The sequence below is a fragment of the Podarcis vaucheri genome, assembly GCF_965113315.1.
Source record: "Podarcis vaucheri genome assembly, chromosome: 1".
Lineage (NCBI taxonomy): Eukaryota > Metazoa > Chordata > Lepidosauria > Squamata > Lacertidae > Podarcis > Podarcis vaucheri.
Window position 1 is genome coordinate 18,811,467 of NC_138759.1, and position 21,633 is coordinate 18,833,099.

At 46.0% G+C, this 21,633-nt stretch overlaps 1 protein-coding gene across 4 annotated transcripts in view; it reads left to right on the forward strand.

Annotated features, from left to right (window-relative positions):
• CCDC85C (coiled-coil domain containing 85C) overlaps positions 1–21,633 on the forward strand; it is a 179,702-nt gene that overhangs the window by 99,862 nt on the left and 58,207 nt on the right. For all 4 annotated transcript variants that reach the window (XM_082218900.1, XM_082218901.1, XM_082218899.1 and 1 more), the window contains one exon: positions 16,266–16,342. In XM_082218900.1, the coding sequence (XP_082075026.1) occupies positions 16,266–16,342 (77 nt within the window). The remainder of the gene's footprint in view (positions 1–16,265; positions 16,343–21,633) is intronic.

Sequence of the window (21,633 nt, forward strand, 5' to 3'; positions counted from 1 at the left end):
GACCGTGTAGTCCGAATATTGTTAGAAACGTTGGGTGCCTCCTACTCTCTCTGCTGAGCAGTGGCAGGAGTCCATTGGGTTCCAGGCACTCACCCAGGGTCTGTGTCCTTTTGGAAGACTGAGACACAGCGGAGACTGTCGTAGCTTTAAGAAATAAGGTTTATTCACCTATTTACACCTTCCATCTGCATGGAATGGGTCCCGATCTTACAGCAGGGTCATTTCAAGAGGGGCTTGTCCCCTACAGCAATGCAGCCCCAGAGTCCAAGGCACCTCTCCCAGCCAGCCTTCAGCCAGCCTGCCCAAAATGGACCCCAGTCTTTTCTCTTCCTTCTCCTTCCCAGCACCCCTTGCTCAAAAAATCTCTTTTACTGTCCTCAAACACTGTCACACCCCCGTCACCTCAGCAACATCTGTCTCCCCAGGCCAAAGGATTCCTCTCAGATGGCCCATCCACCCCTTTTGTCATGATAACAGATTTGCTCTTCACTAGGCCAGCCAGGCTGGTTTGCATAGCTAGCCCTGGGATTCCTTGTCTGGGACAGTTCTGCAGCTGATACTTTCATCCATATCCCAGTTAATCAAAATCCTACCGTTTATCAATTTCTAGGGTTAAGGGGTGTGTCTAAACCCCCACCCCCCGCAATCTATATTTCCCTATTTCTGTTGGGCTTCTTTCAAGGCTAGAAAGTAAAAGTAAACACACATTTTCACACAGTTATGTTTCCTCTGAACTGTGCTTCTCGGAGTTTGAAGCAAATAGAATGTGCTCATGAGAGAGCATGCACATTTTTAGGTACTGATGAGAGCAATTTGGGGTCTTGCCCTTTGAGCAGGACAAGAGAACTGAGGATGAGGGAGCCAGAGAGCCCATGTGCTGAGGCCCCTGCTCTATCTTGAACCCAAACGTAGCATTCAAGACATTCCACCACTGGGCTTTTTCTCAGCCCTTTGCTTGTGGTGAACATGGGACTGCAGCCAAGTCAGATGTTTTTTCCCCCAGGCCAATTACCTGCCATACAGGATGTTCTCCCCAGAGGCATATACACACCATTACTACAGCTAAGCCACAGTCAAGGTAGATCCATTGAAATCAATAGACTTAAGTTAGTCCATTGATTTCCATGGATTTTCTCTCAGTTGGGTGGAATTCAGTGTAGTGCTTATGAGATTTCTTCATCAACGTGAGGCTTTCTGCTTGCCTAATGGAACAATCTCTTTCCCCCTCCCACTTCCATACTGTTCTGGGGGTTCTTATGACACACAGGGATGCCTTAAGGAAGGTGTGTGGGGGGGGAACCTCATTGCACTAGCGGAAGTCCTTGCATAGGCTTCTGTTAGTGCGGGGTTTCCCACACTTGAGCCCCCAGCTGTTTTTGGACTACAGCTCCCATCATCCTTAACTGGGAGGACCAGTGGTCAGGGATGATGGGAATTGTAGTCCAAAAACAGCTGGAGGCCAAGTTCAGGAAACACTGTGTTAGTGGGATCCGTGTGTCAAATTTGGCTCTAAAATTGTGATGTCACAACTGGTTGTTGTTGTTTAGTTGTTTAGTCATGTCTGACTCTTCGTGACCCCATGGACCAGAGCACGCCAGGCACTCCTGTCTTTCATTGCCTCCCTCAGTTTGGTCAGACTCATGTTTGTAGCTTCGAGAACACTGTCCAACCATCTCGTCCTCTGTCGTCCGCTTCTTTTTGTGCCCCCCATCTTTCCCAGCATCAGGGTCTTTTCCAGGGAGTCTTCTCTTCTCATGAGGTGGCCAAAGTACTAGAGCCTCAGCTTCACGATCTGTCCTTCCAGTGAGCACTCAGGGCTGATTTCCTTAAGAGTGGATGCATTTGATCTTCTTGCAGTCCATGGGACTCTCAAGAGTCTCCTCCAGCACCATTATTCAAAAGCATCAATTCTTTGGCGATCAGCCTTCTTTATGGTCTAGCTCTCACTTCCATACATCACTGTATGGAAACCATGGCTTTAACTATGCGGACCTTTGTTGGTAAGGTGATGTCTCTGCTTTTTAAGACGCTGTCTAGGTTTGCCATCGCCTTTCTCCCAAGGAGCAGGCATCTTTTAATTTCGTGACTGCTGTCACCAACTGGTAGTTGATTAGAAAACAAAAAACACCTTTTCCTTGAAAATACTGTGCTATTTAGATTGGGTCTTGCTCTGATCCCCACTATGTTTAGAACTATGTGGGAACTCTGAACCCATTGTCTCAGTGTCTGAATGTACTAAGTTACAGATAGGTAGCCGTGTTGGTCTGCCATAGTCAAAATAAAAAAAAATCCTTCCTGTAGCACCTTAAAGACGAACTAAGTTAGTTCTTGGTATAAGCTTTCGTGTGCATGCACACGAAAGCTTATACCAAGAACTAACTTAGTTGGTCTTTAAGGTGCTACAGGAAGGAATTTTTTTATTTTGGATGTACTAAGTATGGAAGAGTCACTGCATTTTTGCCCAAAGACTATGTGGGATAAGCTCTGTATATATTGCCTTGAGCTCATCATATAGAGATCCGATTAACAGCACTAATATTTCAGAATGTTCCATCCAATGGCAAGTTGATAAGCACAAGCATAAGTTCTGGACCATTCCCACCACCCAAGTCTCTAGAGAAGAGCTGTCCATTCATAGCGGCATCCATCTCCTTTCTGGGTTCATCTCCTTTGACTGCTGTCTCCTTCCACCCAAGCAAATAAGCAGAGATTCCTTCATGCAAATGTGGTTTGTGCATCCATGGGATACCAGACTTTGTAAAGAATGGATGCTGGAGGGGGTTGCTCCACCCATTCAAAAGGAGGCAAACTCTCCCAGCAAGCGGGCCTTTGATGTTCTTCCAGCCTCTTCTAACCAAAGCATCAGCTATTGAATGAGTTTGTGATTTAGGCCCCAGTAGCATGACTGAAACAAATGAAAAGCAGGAGAGGAAGGGTCGGGGGAGGATGGAAGGCAGGAAGATTGCTTACCCTAATCTGGAATGGCTGAGTAGCCTGAACCAATTCAGCCTCCTTTTTGTTAGCCCAATAATGAGTTTTGCTCTCTGCCGATTGCTTTCTTCCTACTTGTATTGGAAAGCAGTGTGTGTGTGTGTTTTACATAGGAGTTATCATTGGGAATCACAAGATGGCTTGCAGAATGCAAATTCGTTTTGTTTTACAATTCCCCCTCAAGAGCTGCTTGGTGGAGAGTTCTTGGAGCACTGACTATGAAGCAACTCAAGATTTGTAGTGGCTGTAGTACTGCTTAAGCAAAAACGGGCTTGCATTGTGATTCCCAGCTATTTATGCAGCCTTCTTCCAGACCTGCTGATGGTATTGTCCGAAAAGACCCTTCTTGAACAAAAGGCCAAAGGGCTGCTCTCATGAATAAATTTTTGTTGCCTGGCAAAAGTATTACGTTGGGCAGCAATCTTGCAAAATAATTGCCTGTGTCTGAGATGCACAGAATGTATCTGAGCATAAACGGGGTCGGATCGAATCCTTTAGTTTGTAAGATAAATAAATAAATCAGGGTGATCCCAACAGGCACAATTCCATTTTTATTTCCTACGTCTGCAGAATAACAGCATGTTTATTATGACAGATAAATGGAAACTTCAGGTGTGGTTTTCTTCTAATTACCCTATGTTGGGGATAAACAGCCTTGCTTGTGAACCCCTCAGATGCATCTGATGGTAACTAAAGGAGTGTTTCCACCCACATTGTTCAGCCCTGAGATCAAGCACTGAGGGCCTTCTGGCGGTTCCGTCACTGTGAGAAGTGAAGCTGCAGGGAACCAAGCAGAGGGCCTTCTCGGTGGTGGCACCCACCCTGTGGAACGCCCTCCCATCAGATGTCAAGAAGATGAGTAACGATATAACCTTTAGAAGACATCTGACGGCAGCCCTACATAGGGAAGCTTCGTAAGGTTCAATGTTTTATTGTGTTTTTATATATGTTGGAAGCTGCCCAGAGTGGCTGGGGCAACCCAGAAAGATAGGTGGGATACAAATAGTAATTTATTATTGTCAGAGCTGCTTCTAGATCCTAGCTCACAGAGGATCACGCTAGCCAGCGGTCACTTTGTAAAAGTCTTTATTGAGTTACAGTTTCCATTCTCAAGCTGCTGCGTGCAGCTCTACGTCTTAAGGGTTAGACCGGCGAAGCTCCGTCTGAGTCTCCGCCCCCTGTACACCAGCTAAGTACCCTAGCCTTACTCCACCTTTTCCGCCTGACCATTCTTCTCTGGGTCCCTCTGCCCCCCGTGGTCTCTTCCTTTCGGGACGCTTCTGACGCTGACCCCCCGGACCCTTCTGTCTCCTTGCGTCGGGCTTTAGGACCTGGCTCCCTTTCCGGGCTGCTTACTACGCCACTTTCCTGTGTATTTGAACTTGGCGCGCGCGCCCAACCTTCCACTTTCCGCCTGACCGTTTCCTCGCTCCCCGATGGAGGTGTGGCCACTCCTGACTCATGCCCTCCCTCCTGCTGCGAGCTGCCAGAGCTCAGTACCTGGCGCCCTTCCTCTCCACTGCGTTCTGCTGGTGATGCTGGCCCCGATTTCCAACTGCTGCTCTCTGAGCCCCCTCTGGACCCTTCTTCCTGGGGTGTCCCCCTAAGCTCCCCCCTTGCCCTGGCCACTGGCGCTCCTTCCTGTGAATCTTCTGATTCACTGGAAAGACTCGGAGATCTCGGGTCGTCGTCATCACTCATCTTTTCTTCTGCCTCCTCCCCCTCGCTCTCTGTTTCCTCCCTTGCCCTCGCCTCTGCTCCTGAACCCCTGACAATTATTATTTATTATTCTAACGTTTGCGGAGATAATAGCTCAGTGGTGGCGTTATGCAGAAGGTCCCAAGCTCAGTCCCCAATATCTTCAGGTAGGATTGGGATTGTCCCCCCTCTGAAACTCCGGAGAGTCATTTCCAAATCAGTGTAGAGAATAATACATGGATGAATGATCTGGCTCACTATCAGACAACTTCCTATACATTGTTGGCAGAAGGTCCTGGGTTCCAGCTACTGCATCTCCAGAATGATAGACTTTTGATGTCATCCAGCAAGTCAAGAATTATAATGTTTCATTTTGTAACATGCAAGATTCTCATACTTTTCCTGCCATTTCCTGGTGAAGGAGAGAGACTTCCAGTTCTTTCTTGACTGTGTAACGCTGCTGAAGTAAGTTACAAAGGAGGCTCTGAAGCTCTGAAGCTGTGCTGGGAACCATATAAGGAGCCTCTGAAGGCTGCATGGAGCTCCAGAAGCTCCAGCTGACTATCCCCAGGACATGCCCAAGTCATGTTGCTGCCGGAGTTGAAGGACAAAAGGGTGTTCCTTCTCCGCTGCATCTACAGAAGCCGACTGGGCTGACAGTTGACTTTTATGCCAATACTGGTGATGGGATAACATCTTCCACCATATTGAAGGGAGCAGGCCACATTAGGATGGTCCAGGACAGGTTGTATAGCATCTGCCACATGAATCAGTTGCCTATCTCTGCCTAATGGTAGGACCGGCTCTTCCTATCCCTGTGGTAAAGGATCAATTGAAGATTCATTCTTGGTGAAAGGGGCCATAGTTTAGTGCTAGAGTAAATGATTTGTCTGCAGAAAGTCCCTCGTTTGGTACCCAGCATCTCTAGGTTGCCCTGGGAAGGACCCCTGTCTAAAATCTTGGAGAACAACCACCCTATTGATGGTCTGACTCAGTATCAAGTACTTTCCTGTGTCCTTATTCCAGTGAAAATGAACATGAGTTCTATCCAGAGTCTTTAGGTGGTTCTCTCTGGCACCAGACACTTGTGTCCAGCTAGAGTTCTTCGGCAAGGGATCACAGGACAAGCGCCATTGCCACGTTTCCTACAAAATGCTGGTACCATAACAAATGTTTCGATGTCTTTGTAGCCAGCGGGAAAGCCGCTAATCGGCTTCGTTTTTCTGCTGGGTCATGTGACTAACGCTACCAAGATTAACGCTGCACGAGGAAAGAAAAGAGGCTTAAGTGACTTGAGGGTGCCCGGCAGGTCATTTTAACCTTTTCCTAATCGTTAAAGCTGCGGAATCTCATTAGTCTGCAAAGTGACTTGCAGTTCCAACCCCTGAGCGGCGGCGATGCATAAAACTTTTTCGGGTTGTTTGCCTCTGTCCCGGTGAGACGGGGTTTGCAAATAACAAAAGCAGAGAGGGCGTCTGCAATGTTTTAAGAATGCTGGCCTGCACAAGTGTGTAAGAACCAGGTGGGGTTCTTCGGGACTCCTCGGGCCACGAGCTAATTTTTGCATGTCACACCAAGGACAAGTTCTATGACAGGTGGAGTTATCGAAGGCCAGCGATTTAGCACCAGGTACCTAAAATTAGACTTCTAAGAAGAGTGTCCCGAGGCCATACTATAGTAGATCAGTGACTTCCCACCTGCACTAAAAAACAAGGAAGGCTGTGTCGACAATTTAAACTGCTGCTTCTGCAGTGTTTTTCGTTGGCAATGCCGGAGGAAATTGTGCTGAAGATCCACAAAGGATCTGGGACTTTGGAGAAGAGTAGCTAGGAGATCTAGGTGGAGAGCTGGTTCACGCAACTATTTCCACATAGTAGCACGACACCGACTTGACTCTGCTTCAGTACATGCTTGGTTCAAGGTCCAGTTTTGATCTCCAAATCCTGGAACAGTCTGGGCCAGGGAGCCGGTTGTCTTGAGCTCCTTGTTTTTGTGCTTCTCCAGCCTTTTCTCTGAAATGCAGCTTTCGCTTCTTTCTGGGAACAAGGCAGAATGGACGTGTGGATACAGAGAGCAAAAGATATGTCCACCTCCCAGTTCCTCCAACAAAGGGACATAGAAAGCTCGGTGGCAATCTGCTTTGAATGGGGAAGGTCCCAGGTCCAATCTCCCTTTCTGAATTTCCTTAGAGCATGCCATTGTAGACAATACCAAGGTGGATGTACCAATGGTTTGGCTTGGTATAAGGTGGCTTCCTTTGTTCCTATGCCCTAGGTCCATCTAACACAGTATTAATAAAGTCTCCAGCAGAAGTCTTTCCCATCACCTATTTAACCAGCAATTCTGGGAATAGAACCTTTGTGAAGTCTATTACAGTGGTACCTCGGGTTAAGAACTTAATTCGTTCCGGTGGTCCGTTCTTAACCTAAAACTGTTTTTAACTTGAGGTACCACTATAGCTAATGGGGCCTCCCGCTGCCGCCGTGCGATTTCTGTTCTCATCCTGAAGCAAAGTTCTTAACCCGAGGTAATATTTCTGGGTTAGCGGAGTCTGTAACCTGAAGCGTATGTAACCTGAAGCGTATGTAACCCGAGGTACCAGTGTACTAAGCTGTGGTCAGTCCTCATATTCATCATTTTAAAGACCCCCTCTCTGAAGAAATTTGCAAAAATTAAATTTCATTTTTATAAAACTTTTAAGCGTGAGGGTTAATTGGCTGTTATTGTTTTTGTGTCTTTATATTGTAAACTGTCCTGTGATCCTTGCATGAAGGATGTTATCTAAATTAATAACAATAATAGCATTAGTACCGTAATTGTTCTTCTTATCAAAAGTGTAACATACAAGTACTTTGGAATCCAGAGTATGCAATGTATGCTTGTATTTTGAAAAATCTTAATTTAAATACACACACACAAAATAAAAAGTGTCGGTTTTTTATTTTTTTACATTACGAGCTGGCATTTGTACGTAAACACTTTGGAAAAACAAAGCAAAAGTTTTACCCGTTCTCTGGTGTTGGTGTGGAAGTGCTGACCTGGCTAATAAATCAGCATGTTTTTACGAGGCAACGCAAGGTCTGTATTTTTAACCTTAAGTGCTGTTCTCAGGAGGCCTGTCAAGGAACGAATCTGAAATATTGCACTAAAGAGCGGAGGTAAGATTTCAAAGCCCACTGACAGCCATTGGGAGCGAAACATTTTACTTAGTCCCCGCGTGGAGGTCCTCACTTGACACAAAGTTTGATGGAAAGGTCATCGCACAATGCAGTGGAAATAGAAGTGTCAGAATCATTCACTGTGCGAGGGAAAATTAGGGCAGCAGACAGGGTGATGTGAGAGAAGTAGGCCAACAGACTTTCAGCTTGGCCGTGTGGAATTCGTGCGATGGGGGGAGAATATTTGTGCTTTTTGGGTGGAGCAAGCAGCTCTGTCGTAAACCAAGTCTTGGTTGCATGTGCCACAACTCAGTTGAGTGTTAATGGCTAGGCTGTTGCGGAACGACAACTCTCAACATCCAGCATGGCCAATGATCAAGGATGATGGGAGTTGTAGTTTGGCAATAGCTAGAGAGCCACAAGATGACCACCTTGGGGCAGAGTCTCTGTGTGCAGAGCCAAAATGGGGCCCTAAGGACTTAGTTTGCAAACGGTGCGAAGGATGTGTGGTCCTCTGGTTGGGTACTATAGTTGTACCTTGGTTTTCGAACAGCTTAGTTCTCGAATGTTTTGGCTCCTGAACGCTGCAAACCCAGAAGTGACTGTTCCGGTTTGCGAACTATTTTTGGAAGCTGAATGTCTGACGGGTCTTCTGCAGCTTCTGATTGGCTGCAGGAGCTTCCTGAAGCCAATTGGAAGCCGCACTTTGGTTTCAGAACATTTTGGAAGTTGGAACGGACTTCTCCAGAACGGATTCTGTTTGACTTCCAAGGTACAACCGTGTAGCAAGTAGGCACGTTGAATTTTTCAGCTTTCCAAAAATGAGTGGGGCCAAAATTTTGTAACATGACTTGGGAATTCAATATATGTTTTGGTTAACTTAATATAATGTAGTTTGGCCTGGCAAGTAAAATATGTGTAAAAGTGCATAGAAATCATTAAAAATGATTGCCTAGTATTTGCAGTTGTTTTATAAGAATAGTAATAGTAATAATAATTTCATTATTTATACCCTTTGTACCTGGGCAGCTTCCAATACTACTACTACTATTACTACTACTATTACTACTACTACTACTATTATTATCTGACAATTTCAAAAGGTAAAATTAAAATTCTGTTTTCCCAAAAGCAGTTTGTGTTTATGCATCAAATGTAGACTTGCCAAGCTAAACAATGTCCAAACACAAGCATAATAGCAGATCTGAATTCCTCACATCCCCAAAACACATATTTATAAGACCCCTCACTGAAGAAATTTGCAAAAAAATAAGTTTAACCCCCTAAAATGGCATGCCCTACTGTAGCAAGATTGTAAAAGAGCGGCTCTTGGACCTAAAGCCAGGAATGGTGGATTAAGGCCTGAATTAAAGCAAAAAATCGTACTTAGGAAGGAACATAGGAAGCTGTGGGTGGCGCTTTGGGTTAAACCACAGAGCCTAGGACTTGCCGATCAGAAGGTTGGCGGTTTGAATCCCCGCAACGGGGTGAGCTCCCGTTGCTCGGTCCCTGCTCCTGCCAACCTAGCAGTTCGAAAGCAAGTGCCAGTAGATAAATAGGTGCCGCTCCGGCGGGAAGGTAAACGGTGTTTCCGTGCGCTGCTCTGATTCGCTTAGTCATGCTGGCCACATGACCTGGAAGCTGTCTGCAGACAAGCCCCGGCTCCCTTGGCCTATAGAGTGAGATGAGTGCCACAACCCCAGAGTCGGTCACGACTGGACCAATGGTCAGGGGTCCCTTTACCTTTTATGTGTCCCTCTAGCTCTGTATTGTCTCTGCACTGACTGGCAGCAGCTTTCCTGGGTTCAAAGCAGGAATCCCTCCTTTCCCTACCTGGAGATGTAAGAGGTAGAACTTGGGAACTTTTGCACGCAAGACAAATGCTCTAGCATGGAGTTACAACCAATCCCCTAACTCCTTTTCCTAAAAAAATGTGTGGCGTACTAATCCCCCTTTTAAAGCATGGTGATCATAGACATGCCCTTATTATGTCTTCAAGCTGATACTGGATGGGAAAGCAACATGGGCTGAGTTGAAGGTTTTGTAATAAAATTCCTGTGCTATCCAGGAGGTTAATTGCCTCCTTAGGTAACCTTAAAAGCCGAAGCATCTGCACAATATTTGTTCCATGCTTCTGTTTGTACGCAATATTAAGATGCCGCTGTTTTAAAAACGTGATTCAGTGCGCTCCTGTAAGAAAATACTTTTTTTTAAAAAAAAATCACCTTTCTCCCAATAGTATTCTACTCCTGTCTGCGTTATAAAAATGGTGAAGTATGGAGGTCAATGAAATGCACTGATTAATTTAATGAAGTAGCATCTGCTATCAATGTTTTCATTATAATGAGAAGCAACAATTTGGAATTAAATTTACAGGTTGAGTAAAAAAAACACACCCCAAAAAACACACACCTGTGCCAAATGTGCTCTCTGACTGAAATGTATGATGACTGGAATATATATGAGGGACTATGCAGGCTTTTGTTTCTACTGCTAGCTTAAATCGTATTTGCAATCGTGGAGCACTCTGTGAAATCTCAGGTGGGGGAAGTCGCAAGTGCTTTGGGCAACCATCCGCCAGGGTTATGTTCATTTCGGAGGCGATTGCCTGGGGATCAAAATATGCACGTGGAGCTTTCAAGGCTGCAGTTCCTTATTTTACATTTTTGCTTCGTTTTGGATGATGGGTAGGGCTGGCATCAGATGGGGGGAATCATCAGGCAGTTGCCATGGCCCAGTAAGGGGACCACATCCGTCCCTCTTTGTCCCACACCACTTCCTCCTTGTTGTCTCTGTCTGTTTACCTGCCCCATTCTTTACTTGTGAACAGTGACAAGAAGGAAAAGGACAAAAAAACCTACCTCTGTGTTCCTAGTCCTCTCCCTTCTTTGCTGTAATATTGCTGGGCTTGGGGAGAGAAGACTATTGAATCAGCAGTGGTGACATTGTCAAGGAGTAGTGGGGCAGCTATGGGCCTAGGAAGGATTTTTGTTGGGGAGGGGCAGAACATCTGTTAGCTATGTATTTTTATTGGTTTTTCTTGATGGGGGGGGACAGCTCCCTGACTACGCCCATGGGGGCAACTGCAGACAACTTGCCAGTGGAGGCTGACTCATAAGGGCAAATGGGGCAATGCGCTGTTAAATTTAGCCTTGATTCCTCCAAGCCCACATTCCAGTCAAGAGGGTGGACCTGGCTGCCAGGTTCTTCCTCCTTAAGTCTCAGTGCTGCCCTTGAAGAACTATCATCGGCTCCGTTGACTTTGGACCTCTTTGCCCTACCAGTTCCACTAAGCACCACCCACCATTGCAACTTACCCAAGGGTCCCACAAAACCTGGGGCTGGCATGGGTGAGAAGAGAGGATTTCTTTCTTTGTTTCCAGTGATAGATCCATATTTGCTGAACGTTCTCACGGAGCTAGAAAACTTGGGTGTCCTTCAACTAAGTTTTAGTCAAGGTGTTGTTGTTGTTGTTGTTTAGTCGTGTCCGACTCTTCGTGACCCCATGGACCAGAGCATGCCAGGCACTCCTGTCTTCCACTGCCTCCCGCAGTTTAGTCTAACTCGTGCTGGTAGCTTCGAGAACACTGTCCAACCATCTTGTCCTCTGTCGTCCCCTTCTCCTTGTGCCCTCCAGCTTTCCCAACAATAGGGTCTTTTCCAGGGAGTCTTCTCTTCTCATGAGGTGGCCAAGGTATTGGAGTCTCAGCTTCACGATCTGTCCTTCCAGTGAGCACTCAGGGCTGATTTCCTTAAGAATGGATAGGTTTGATCTTCTTGCAGTCCATGGGACTCTCAAGCATCAATTCTTCTTGATGGTCCAGCTCTCACTTCCATACATCACTACTGGGAAAACCATCGCTTTAACTATACGGACCTTTGTTGCCAAGGTGATGTCTCTGCTTTTTAAGATGACCCACTGAAATGGATGAACAGGAATAAGTTAGGTCCATCAATTTCAGTAGGACTGCTCAAGAGCAAAACTTAGTTGCATACCATCCCTTGGTCCCTCAAGACAGGTAGTGGTGGTGTTTATTAAATTTGTACGCCACCCTTCATTCATGGATCTCAGTTCACAACATAAAATTGCCATATAAAAAAACATGAACTGCATAATAAAGATAAGAACAAACACAAACCAGTCATTCCAGCCTCCAAGACACATTTAAAAGCACATTGGATCCCAATGAGCCAAAGGCTCAGTTGAAGAATAACATTTTTGCCTGGCGTCTAAAGATATATAACGAGGGTGCCAGTCAAACCTCCCTGGGGAGAACATCCCACAAATGGGGAACCACCTCAGAAAAGACCCATTCTTTTGTTGCCGCTCTCCAGACTCCTCATGGAGGGCCTCAGATGATGATCTCAGGGTTCCGAGTCAGTTCATATGGAGAGAGGTGGTGCTTGAGGTATTGCAGTCCTGAGCCATTTAAGGCCAGCACTGGGCCTAGGAACTAATTGGCAGTCAGTGCCATTGGCCCAGCATTGGTGTAATATGCTCAAACCATGTTCCTCCAGTGAGCAACCTGATCGCCGAATTCTGCACTAGCTGAAGTCTTTGAACCGTCTTCAGGCGCAACCCTATGGGACTTCCCCATCACTGAAGCAAAACAGCCTTACTGCAATCTGTCATTCTTTGGTTTACCTGCAATAATAATTACAAAGTTGTTTGTCAGCTTGGAGAGGGGGAAAATTAGATTGAATTGAGGTTGAATTACACTATATACCAGATGGAATAGCCCTTGTGCTATTCGTGAGGGTAATAATACAGTGTATACGTGAGGGTAATAATACAGCTTCTTTAATGAGTTTAATTCCGGTCCCACAAGCAGAAACGATATCAACTTAGCCAATTAGCTTTTCAGATTCTCAGGATAGGAAAAGGGCATTCAGGTTTTACAACTCAGCTGTGAGGAACTGAAGTGGCTGTTAAATTTTGCTTTTCAGCACAAATGCCGCCAGAGCATCTAAAAATCTTATGTGGATACACAGGCCAAACCTCTAGTGTGGGAAGCTGTCTCCTCAGCTAGAGAATTAACTCAGTAAGACATTCTGTAGCAGGAGCACAAGAGAGATTTTCACAGCAGCCATTACTCAATTAGATAGGCTTCCAATAAAACGAGCCTCGATTGCCCAGTCACAAGATCTAGTTCCTGGTGCTTCTTCTTATTCTGTGGACATCCTAGTTGTTTTCTGTCCTTCCTTTGAAGTGATGGCTCTGTTGTGGTCCGCAGTTTATTCTCTCGTGGAGGGCATCCGCGTTCATGGTTCGCTTCCAACTAGCCAGTGGTGGTGCAGTGCTTGGAGTGTTAGACTAGGACTTGGAAGAACAGGGTTTGATTCCCCCGCTCGGCCATGATGCTCACTGGGTGATCTTAGGCCACTCACTACCTCCCAGCATGGATCTCCTACATGTGCATGTCACACGGAGGTGATGAAGCTGCCTTCAAGATCATAGCCCTTAGTTTTGCCTACACCAGAGACAGGACGCCTGGAGGATCAGCCTGACCAATGGGCAGGGGTGGTAGGAGCCATAGTCCAGCAATAACTGGAAGCCCATTGACTTCCCATCTCTGGTCCACACTGAGCAGCAGTGTGGCTTTAAGGTTTCAGACCAGAGTATTCTCCAGCCCTACCTGTAGATGAACCTAGGACCTTCTGCTTGCAAAAGCAAGTGATGTGCCACTGAGCTGAAGCACTGCTTTGGGTATTTAAACAACAAGAAGAAACATTTGGGCCAGGGCAGTCTTACCCTTAGGCACTAGGAGTGCGGGGCACCCGGGCGCCGGGCTCTCAGGGGTGCCAGGCCAAGAGTCTGGGGCTCGAGAGTTGAGTCCGGGGAAGAGCCTGTCTGTCGGTTGGAGTGCCGCAGTGGGCTCTTCTGCTGCTGGTGGCTCTGTGCTGCAAGTTCGGGAGCCACCAAGCCAGTGAGATGCTGAGGCTGCTGGCTGGCTCCACCCTCCTGCGTGCCTGGGACTGGACAACCTGGGGGGGGGAAGGGCACCGGGTGGCTCTTTGCACCCTGGCGCCGCATATGCTTAAGACAGCCCTGATTTGGGCATACGTGCATATGACTTGTCTGCACGATATTTCTTTATTTCGTTTTTTAATTCTTTCTTTCCTTATCCCAGTTTCTTTACTGCAGAGAAAATCATTATTGCAGATCTTACCCTTTGCTGAAGGCAGAGGGTCGGCTCTTTGTAATGTAGGTCCCGTACTCACCAAATGTTGGGCATTTAATCTCAAAGGGAGCAACAGGAAGGGCAATGGGTTGAATTTGCTTTCAGGCTGAACGTCAAGCGCTGGCAGCAACACCGTTGATTCGTTTGTTTGTTTTTTGCTCTCCTTTGCTTCTGCACACACATACCCTGCCCCCTGTTAAATTGAATTTTATTATGATTGCCCAGTGTTTCCTTACAGAGGCCAGAATGTAAAGAGCCAAATGGTTATTTCATCTGAATGGAGATTAAGGTCTCAAGGCAATAGTTTGATAGAGAGAGTGTAACTTTCATACTTTTCATTACTGGAGCAATTGGAGATGAGTAGAGATGCTCTTCACTTTATTGGGAGCAAGGAATGTCTTGGCACATCCAAAAGTACTCATGGAATGTGTCATTTACTTATCACCAGGTGCTGATTGCAAATACCTTTTTAAAATAAAATAAAATCCAGTGTTCTGTCCCCCATCCATCTGGAACCAATGAGTAAGTGTGTGGGATTTTGTATTTGTTTGTTTTGGGCAGTGGGAAGGCAGATATATGGTGAATTAAATATTAATTTGTTGGAACCTAAGGACAGACCAGGTGCCTAACATTTACTGGGGGGGGGGTCTCTTATTTCCAATGTTATTTGTATGATGTCGGTAGCAGAAACATTTTTTTAAAAAAATCATATTTACAGTAAGTCAAATTAAGGATCAGAAAATGAGATACCTATAAAATAAATAACAAATATCAAGAGATTTAAACATTGCAACAAAATTTTGACTGTTAGTGAGCTACTACAGCTGTTATGGGGGTACTGTTATGTGTGTGTGTGTGTGTGTGTGTGTGATGCATTTTTGTATGAATGTGGCACTGCTATAGTGTGTTTATGGTTTTAAATATATCATCCCCTTGGAGATTTTTGTTTAGCAGGCTACTTAAAAAGTCAAATAAACAAACAAAAGTGATCAGAAGCGAAAACCGGAAAATATAACTTTGTTGCCAGAACCGCAGCATGCTATAATGTTTAAAAATTACAAAGTAGAAAGCACTTGGGCACATGTATCTGGGGAGGGCTTTTCACAATTGAGGGGGCCACTGTGGAAAAGACCCTTTCTCTCGCAGCCATCTGCAATATCCCAGTTGATGGGGAGCACCTGGAAAAGGACTTTGGATGATGATCTCAAGGTCTGGGCAGCTCATATTCCACAGGGGGTGGTCTGAAAACATGGGAGGCCACCACCTAGCTGAAGCTAAGCAGGTACAGGTGTGCTCAGTTGGGTGACCACCTGGGAAACACGTTTGTGCTGCCTTTGATCCCGTGGCAAAAGAAAGGCAGGATATAAATGTAAGAATTCATTTCTTACAAGCTTTTCGGACTAAAAAGCTCCCAAGGGCTTTTGAAGGTCAAAATCAGCAATCGGACTTGGAAATGGACCCAAAGTCACTGGCGATGATAGAAGATAGCGTAACACGCTCGTGGTGCCTGGTCCCAGTTTCCTGGCAGCTATACTGTGCAGTTTTCAAAGGCAGTGTTGCAGAAATCTAAAACAGAAAATTTTATATGTGGAGAGATGCGAATGCCCTTGAAACACTGCAGAAACGGCTGGGTGTTCTTCATAACCGCCTTTGCTCATTCCCTTATTCTTACTACATGCAAAATCTTTCATACTCCTTCAAAATAAAAAGCAGGTATTTTTGAGCAGCGGTAACCCATTTCCCCCCACCTGCTCCCAAACTCAGCTCTTTTGAAGGAGGAGACGGCCTCCTCCTGCCTGCACAAGGTCACCCCAATGTCCCCTTGCTCTTTTGATGCCTAAAACGTCTCCTCTTCTGCGGCTTTCGAATGAGACTGAACCGAACCTCATTATTTCTGCCTAGCTTCTCGAAATGCTCCTGTTATTGGCACAAGCCTCCAAGGGTTGTGAGAGGCCTTTTCTGCTCCTGGGTTTGCTTCTGGTGTGTGTGTGTGTGTGTGTGTGTGTGTGTGTGTGTGTGTGGTCTTTGTTGTATTAATGGATTCAAACTGTGAAATGCCGGCTTTGTTCCCCTGGGCATTGTTCTTCAGTTCTTGTCTTGACCTTTCTTCTTCTGCTGAGAGGAAACATTAGTCTAATTGTGAAGCTATCTTGCTTGACTTTAAAGCACTATCTCCTGGGAAGGTTAATCTCTCATTTTTGCCTCTCTCTCTCTCTCTCCTTTCCTCCCTTTAAAGATTCATCTTCTAACTACATCAGACAACTTGAAACAAAAGTCAAGCTGCTAGAGGACGACAATAAACTTCTCTCTCAGGTAGGTGGGCTTTCGTAAGCATGTGTCGCTACCCTGGTTCCCCCTTCTGGCGGAGCAACGGCGGGTGTTGACCAAGAGGGGCCTGAATTTTAATGGGAACGTACCTTCACTGGCTGACAGAAGATCCGACCAGCTTGCTTGCTTCGCTAAGCATAAACTGAATTTTGAAACTCTGAAATTGAAAACGGTTAATCTATTTTCACACCATTATTATTATTATTATTATTATTATTATTATTACCTGGGACAGGGCCATGTAACCCAAGAAATGAGGTGGGAGGGAGAAGGAGAGAGATAAGGGAACAGCATCCCCATCCCAGAAGCTAAATGGGCTGGCAGGTGAATATTATTTCAGTGCTGGAAACGGGATAGTGTCCTCCACCCCACTCTTGCTAATGGAGGTCCACAGCTCCGTCAGCCAGGGTGCTGAGGAGGATAGCAGGGGGTTTTCCCTGCTGCCCCCCACCATCCCCACATTTTCCACTTGAGGCAGTTGCTTCACTCAGTTAGGCCTGGCTCTGCTCGTTGCTGTACTGTGTTCTAGATCAGGAGTGTGGGACCTTGGGACCTTCAGATGCTGCTAAACTACAACTCCCATCAGGCCTGTGTCTGGGGATGATGGGAATTGTAGTTCAGCAGCATCTGGGGGCAAGGGTTCCCCACATCTGTTCCAGTTAAGAATGAAACCACCGTATTTTTCGCTCTATAAGACGCACCAGACCACAAGACGCACCTAGTTTTTGGAGGAGGAAAACAAGAAAAAAATATTCTGAATCTCAGAAGCCAGAACAGCAAGAGGGATCGCTGCGCAGTGAAAGCAGCAATCCCTCTTGCTGTTCTGGCTTCTGGGATAGCTGCGCAGCCTGCATTCGCTCCATAAGACGCACACACATTTCCCCTTCCTTTTTAGGAGGGGAAAAGTGAGTCTTATAGAGCAAAAAATACGGTAACTTCTTGGTCCTCTGGAGTGAGTATATTGTATAACACATTGTTTTGAAGCAAGGGTTGTGGCTGTCTCTTAAATTTTAAAGCATTGAACTGGCTGGGATCTGCGTATCTTAGGAACATGTCTCACTATATAAACCTTTCCCCCCCCTTAAGATACTCCCAAGAACCCCCTGCCACTTCAGATGCCTCAAAGGCAAAATATTTGTCATATGAGTCACCTACAGAGGGAACCCTCCACAATTGCTATGAATGTCCCCACTTTTTCCTATTAGTTTTAATGCTTATTTTAAAGTTATAATGCTATATTTTAATGTTTCACTTTATCAGTTCTGTGCTGTAAGTATGTCACTACGCCAGATTGAATGTAGCCAATTTTTATTTTAATGTAATCTGCCTCGGAGATAATTAGGTGTAAATGGAGGAGACAGCTATCTGAAATGACGAAAAGAAATCCCCATTGCACCACAGAGGAGTCCAAGGCTTGTAATGTTTTTATGTGGCACATCCATGACCAAAGGGACATGGGAAACCTCCTTCTGCTAGGTCAGATCATTGCTCCACAGAGCCCAAAGCTATCTTCTTGAATCACCCAAGGCTTAGGGTGCTTCTTCCAGCCTTCTGAGATCCGATAGAAGTACAGTGGTACCTCGGATTACAGACGCTTCAGGTTACAGACTCCGCTAACCCGGAAGTAGTACCTCGGGTTAAGACCTTTGCTTCAAGATGAGAACAGAAATCGTGCGGCGGCGTGGCAGCAGCAGGAGGCCCCATTAGCTAAAGTGGTACCTCAGGTTAAGAATGGTTTCAGGTTAAGAACAGACCTCTGGAATGAATGAAGTTCTTAACCCGAGGTACCACTGTATGTCCTATTACGATTAATGGTGCTTACTCCCCAAATAGACTGTGGGAGGTTGGCATGTAAAGTTCTTGCAATGTGCTGAAATGCAGGGGCTGATGGGTAGAATCATAGAATCATAGAGCTGGAAGAGACCACAAGGGCCATCGAGTCCAACCCCCTGACAAGCAGGAAACACCATCAGAGCACTCCTGACATATGGTTGTCAAGCCTCTGCTTAAAGACCTCCAAAGTAGGAGACTCCACCACACTCCTTGGCAGCAAATTCCACTGTCGAACAGCTCTTACTGTCAGGAAGTTCTTCCTAATGTTTAGGTGGAATCTTCTTTCTTGTAGTTTGGATCCATTGCTCCGTGTCCGCTTCTCTGGAGCAGCAGAAAACAACCTTTCTCCCTCCTCTATATGACATCCTTTTATATATTTGAACATGGCTATCATATCACCCCTTAACTTCCTCTTCTCCAGGCTAAACATGCCCAGCTCCCTTAGCCGTTCCTCATAAGGCATCGTTTCCAGGCCTTTGACCATTTTGGTTGCCCTCCTCTGGACACGTTCCAGTTTGTCAGTGTCCTTCTTGAATTGTGGTGCCCAGAACTGGACACAGTACTCCAGGTGTGGTCTGACCAGAGCAGAATACAGTGGCACTATTACTTCCCTTGATCTAGATGCTATACTCCTATTGATGCAGCCCAGAATTGCATTGGTTTTTTTTGCTGCCGTGTTACACTGTTGGCTCATGTCAAGTTTGTGGTCAACCAAGACTCCTAGATCCTTTTCACATGTACTGCTCTCAAGCCAGGTGTTCCCCATCTTGTATTTGTGCCTCTCATTTTTTTTGCCCAAGTGCAATACTTTACATTTCTCCCTGTTAAAATTCATCTTGTTTGTTTTTGCCCAGTTCTCTAATCTGTCAAGGTCGTTTTGAAGTGTGATAGTAGTTTTAGCCTGGAACTGGGTAGTTTTAGCCTGGAACTTTGAAAATCCGAGTCATGTGTCCCAGTAGTAATTATTGTCAGATGCTTTTATTTTTATTTCAAGGAAGCCAAGTTATTATCACTAAAATAAAAAAAAACAAGTAGATGGGCTCTTTTGGCAGTGTGGCTTGTTGCCAGGCAACAAGCCATGGATCGGATCTTGGTGACTGGCTCCCTGTTCAATATGCCCTTGGCCTGACTTCTTCCTGCTTTGTGTGTGCTGCACAAAAAAACACCAGAGGGTACTTTATCTGTTTACCCCCCCCCCCCTTTTTAAAAACATATATACAAGGTCAAAAGCAGGATCAATAACTAATAGTTGAAAAGTGCACGGGCAATTGAAAAAACAAGCAAACAGCAATTTTCCCTGTTCTTCTCCATAGCAGGTGATGTTCCTTCTACAATTGGGCCTCTGAGATTAGGGAACTGCTGAAGAAATGTTCCAGTTGGAATTTAACAGATTTGTTTGTTTATTTATTTATTTTACACCGAATCTGGCCTTTTGTGTTAAAGCACTCTAAAAACAACAACCCAGAAAACAAAAAGGCTGATTAACAATTTCAAGCCGTAGCAGGCTGGGGGGTGGGGTGGGGGGAACCTTCGCTGACACAGATTGTCACATAGACAACGGAGCAAATTTGTTTTCTTCTGCCTAGCCCTAGAGCCTTGGCCAACCTGTTGCCCTCCAATGTTGTTGGGCTACAACTCCTATCAGCCCCTGCCAGCACACTTGTTTTCGGTTAACCTAACACAATTAAAAGGTGGGAATTCCAACAATAAGTAGGTAGGCTGGGACCACTCTTTAAAATAACACCTTTTAAAAGAACTACCGTATTTTTCATCCCATAGGACGCTCCATCCCATAGGACGCACCTAGTTTTCGGGGGGGGGGGAGGAAAATTTTATCCCTTTATTTCCTCCCCCCCCAAAAGCAGGTCGGGGAAACCGAACCAGGTCGAGGAACAGCAGGATGGCGGCGCTGCGCCTCCTTCTGTCCCCCGAGCTTGTGGGGCTGCCCGGCACGAGGGGCGCTCTGCTTCAGGGTGCCCCTCGCGCCAGGCGGCAGGCTGCTATCCGCAGCATGGGGAGCCTTGTGGGGAACTCCCACAGGGCTGCCTAGGTTGCGGATGTGTTCCCGAAGCGCCAGGCACTCTGCTTTCAGGGCGCCTGACGCTCCGGGAAGCAGGCTGCTATCCACAGCACAGACATCCCTGTGGGACCTCCCGCAGGGCTTCCTAGGCTGCGGATGTCTTCCTGAAGCCTGGAGAGCGAGAGGGGTCGGTGCGCACTGACCCCTCTCGCTCTCCAAGCTTCAGCGAAAGCCTGCATTCGCCCCATAGGATGAACCCAGATTTCCCCTTCATTTTTGGAGGGGGGAAAGTGCGTCCTATAGAGCGAAAAATACGGTAGGTTGGTCAGGCCCCAGATTCCATCCTTGAGAAATCAAAGAAATTTGAACGAACCCCATCTAGAAAAGAAGGGGCTTTGTAGTTAGTCTCGTTATGAAAATAATAATTACCCCACTCCCAAATAATTAAAAGCATGCAGATCTAAAACGGATAACCTGACAAACGTACATCAACAGTATCTCTAACAGCAGGCATGGCAGGTTCAAAGCAACCTCTGGAATGTATCCTTCTATTCACACGAGACTAGCATTCTGCCTTCTCATGTGTTGACAGACTGCAGAGATGTCAGGAAGTGCGGAATGACGAGGTGCTTTGAGAAATCCTTTGCTAACTTAATTTCGCTCTCTTCTCAAGGAGACACAATGGGAGCCTTGACGCATCGCAGAGCATCAACTGAGCAGGTCAAGTGACTTGTTCCTGAGAGAGGCTTCTGGTAGCAAAGGGTCTTGCAGGGGGTGGGGGTTATTTGCAACAGGAACACTTTTAAAAAAAACAAAACAAAAAGCTTGCAGTATAGTTTTCAGCCGGAAGATCGAATTTCCTTAGATGAAGCAGTATTTTGCTTCTGTGTTTAGAAGCTGGAAAGATGCCAGGTAGCCTTCCATAATCACCAGCGAGTCACTAATCTCTTAATGCATGGGCATTTGTTAGGACCTCAGATTTCATCACTCCGGGGGTCTTGTCTACACAACTTCCTACCAGCGAACTTACCAAAAGTCACTGAATGTCAGCATTCAAGGGTAAAAGCGTGCTGGGATCAGGCTCCAGTTCAGCCGGTGATCTTGTGAGATCCAGCTATTCCAGGGGAAATTTGTCCGCTTTGAAGAAAACCATCTAACACAGCGGTTCTCAACCTGCGGGTCCCCAGATGTTGTTGGACTACAACTCCCATCATCCCTGAGCTCTGGCCTTGATAGCTAGGGGTGATGGGAGTTGTAGTTCAACAACATCTGGGGACCCACAGGTTGAGAAAGGCTGATTAACAGAACTCATCTCTCTTTCTCGATCTCTTGTTTGTGCTGGCTTCTAATCTAGGAACAGTCAAAGCCAAACATCAACTCCATATATGTTGTTAACAGGCAGGGCTCAGAAGGCTAGATGAAA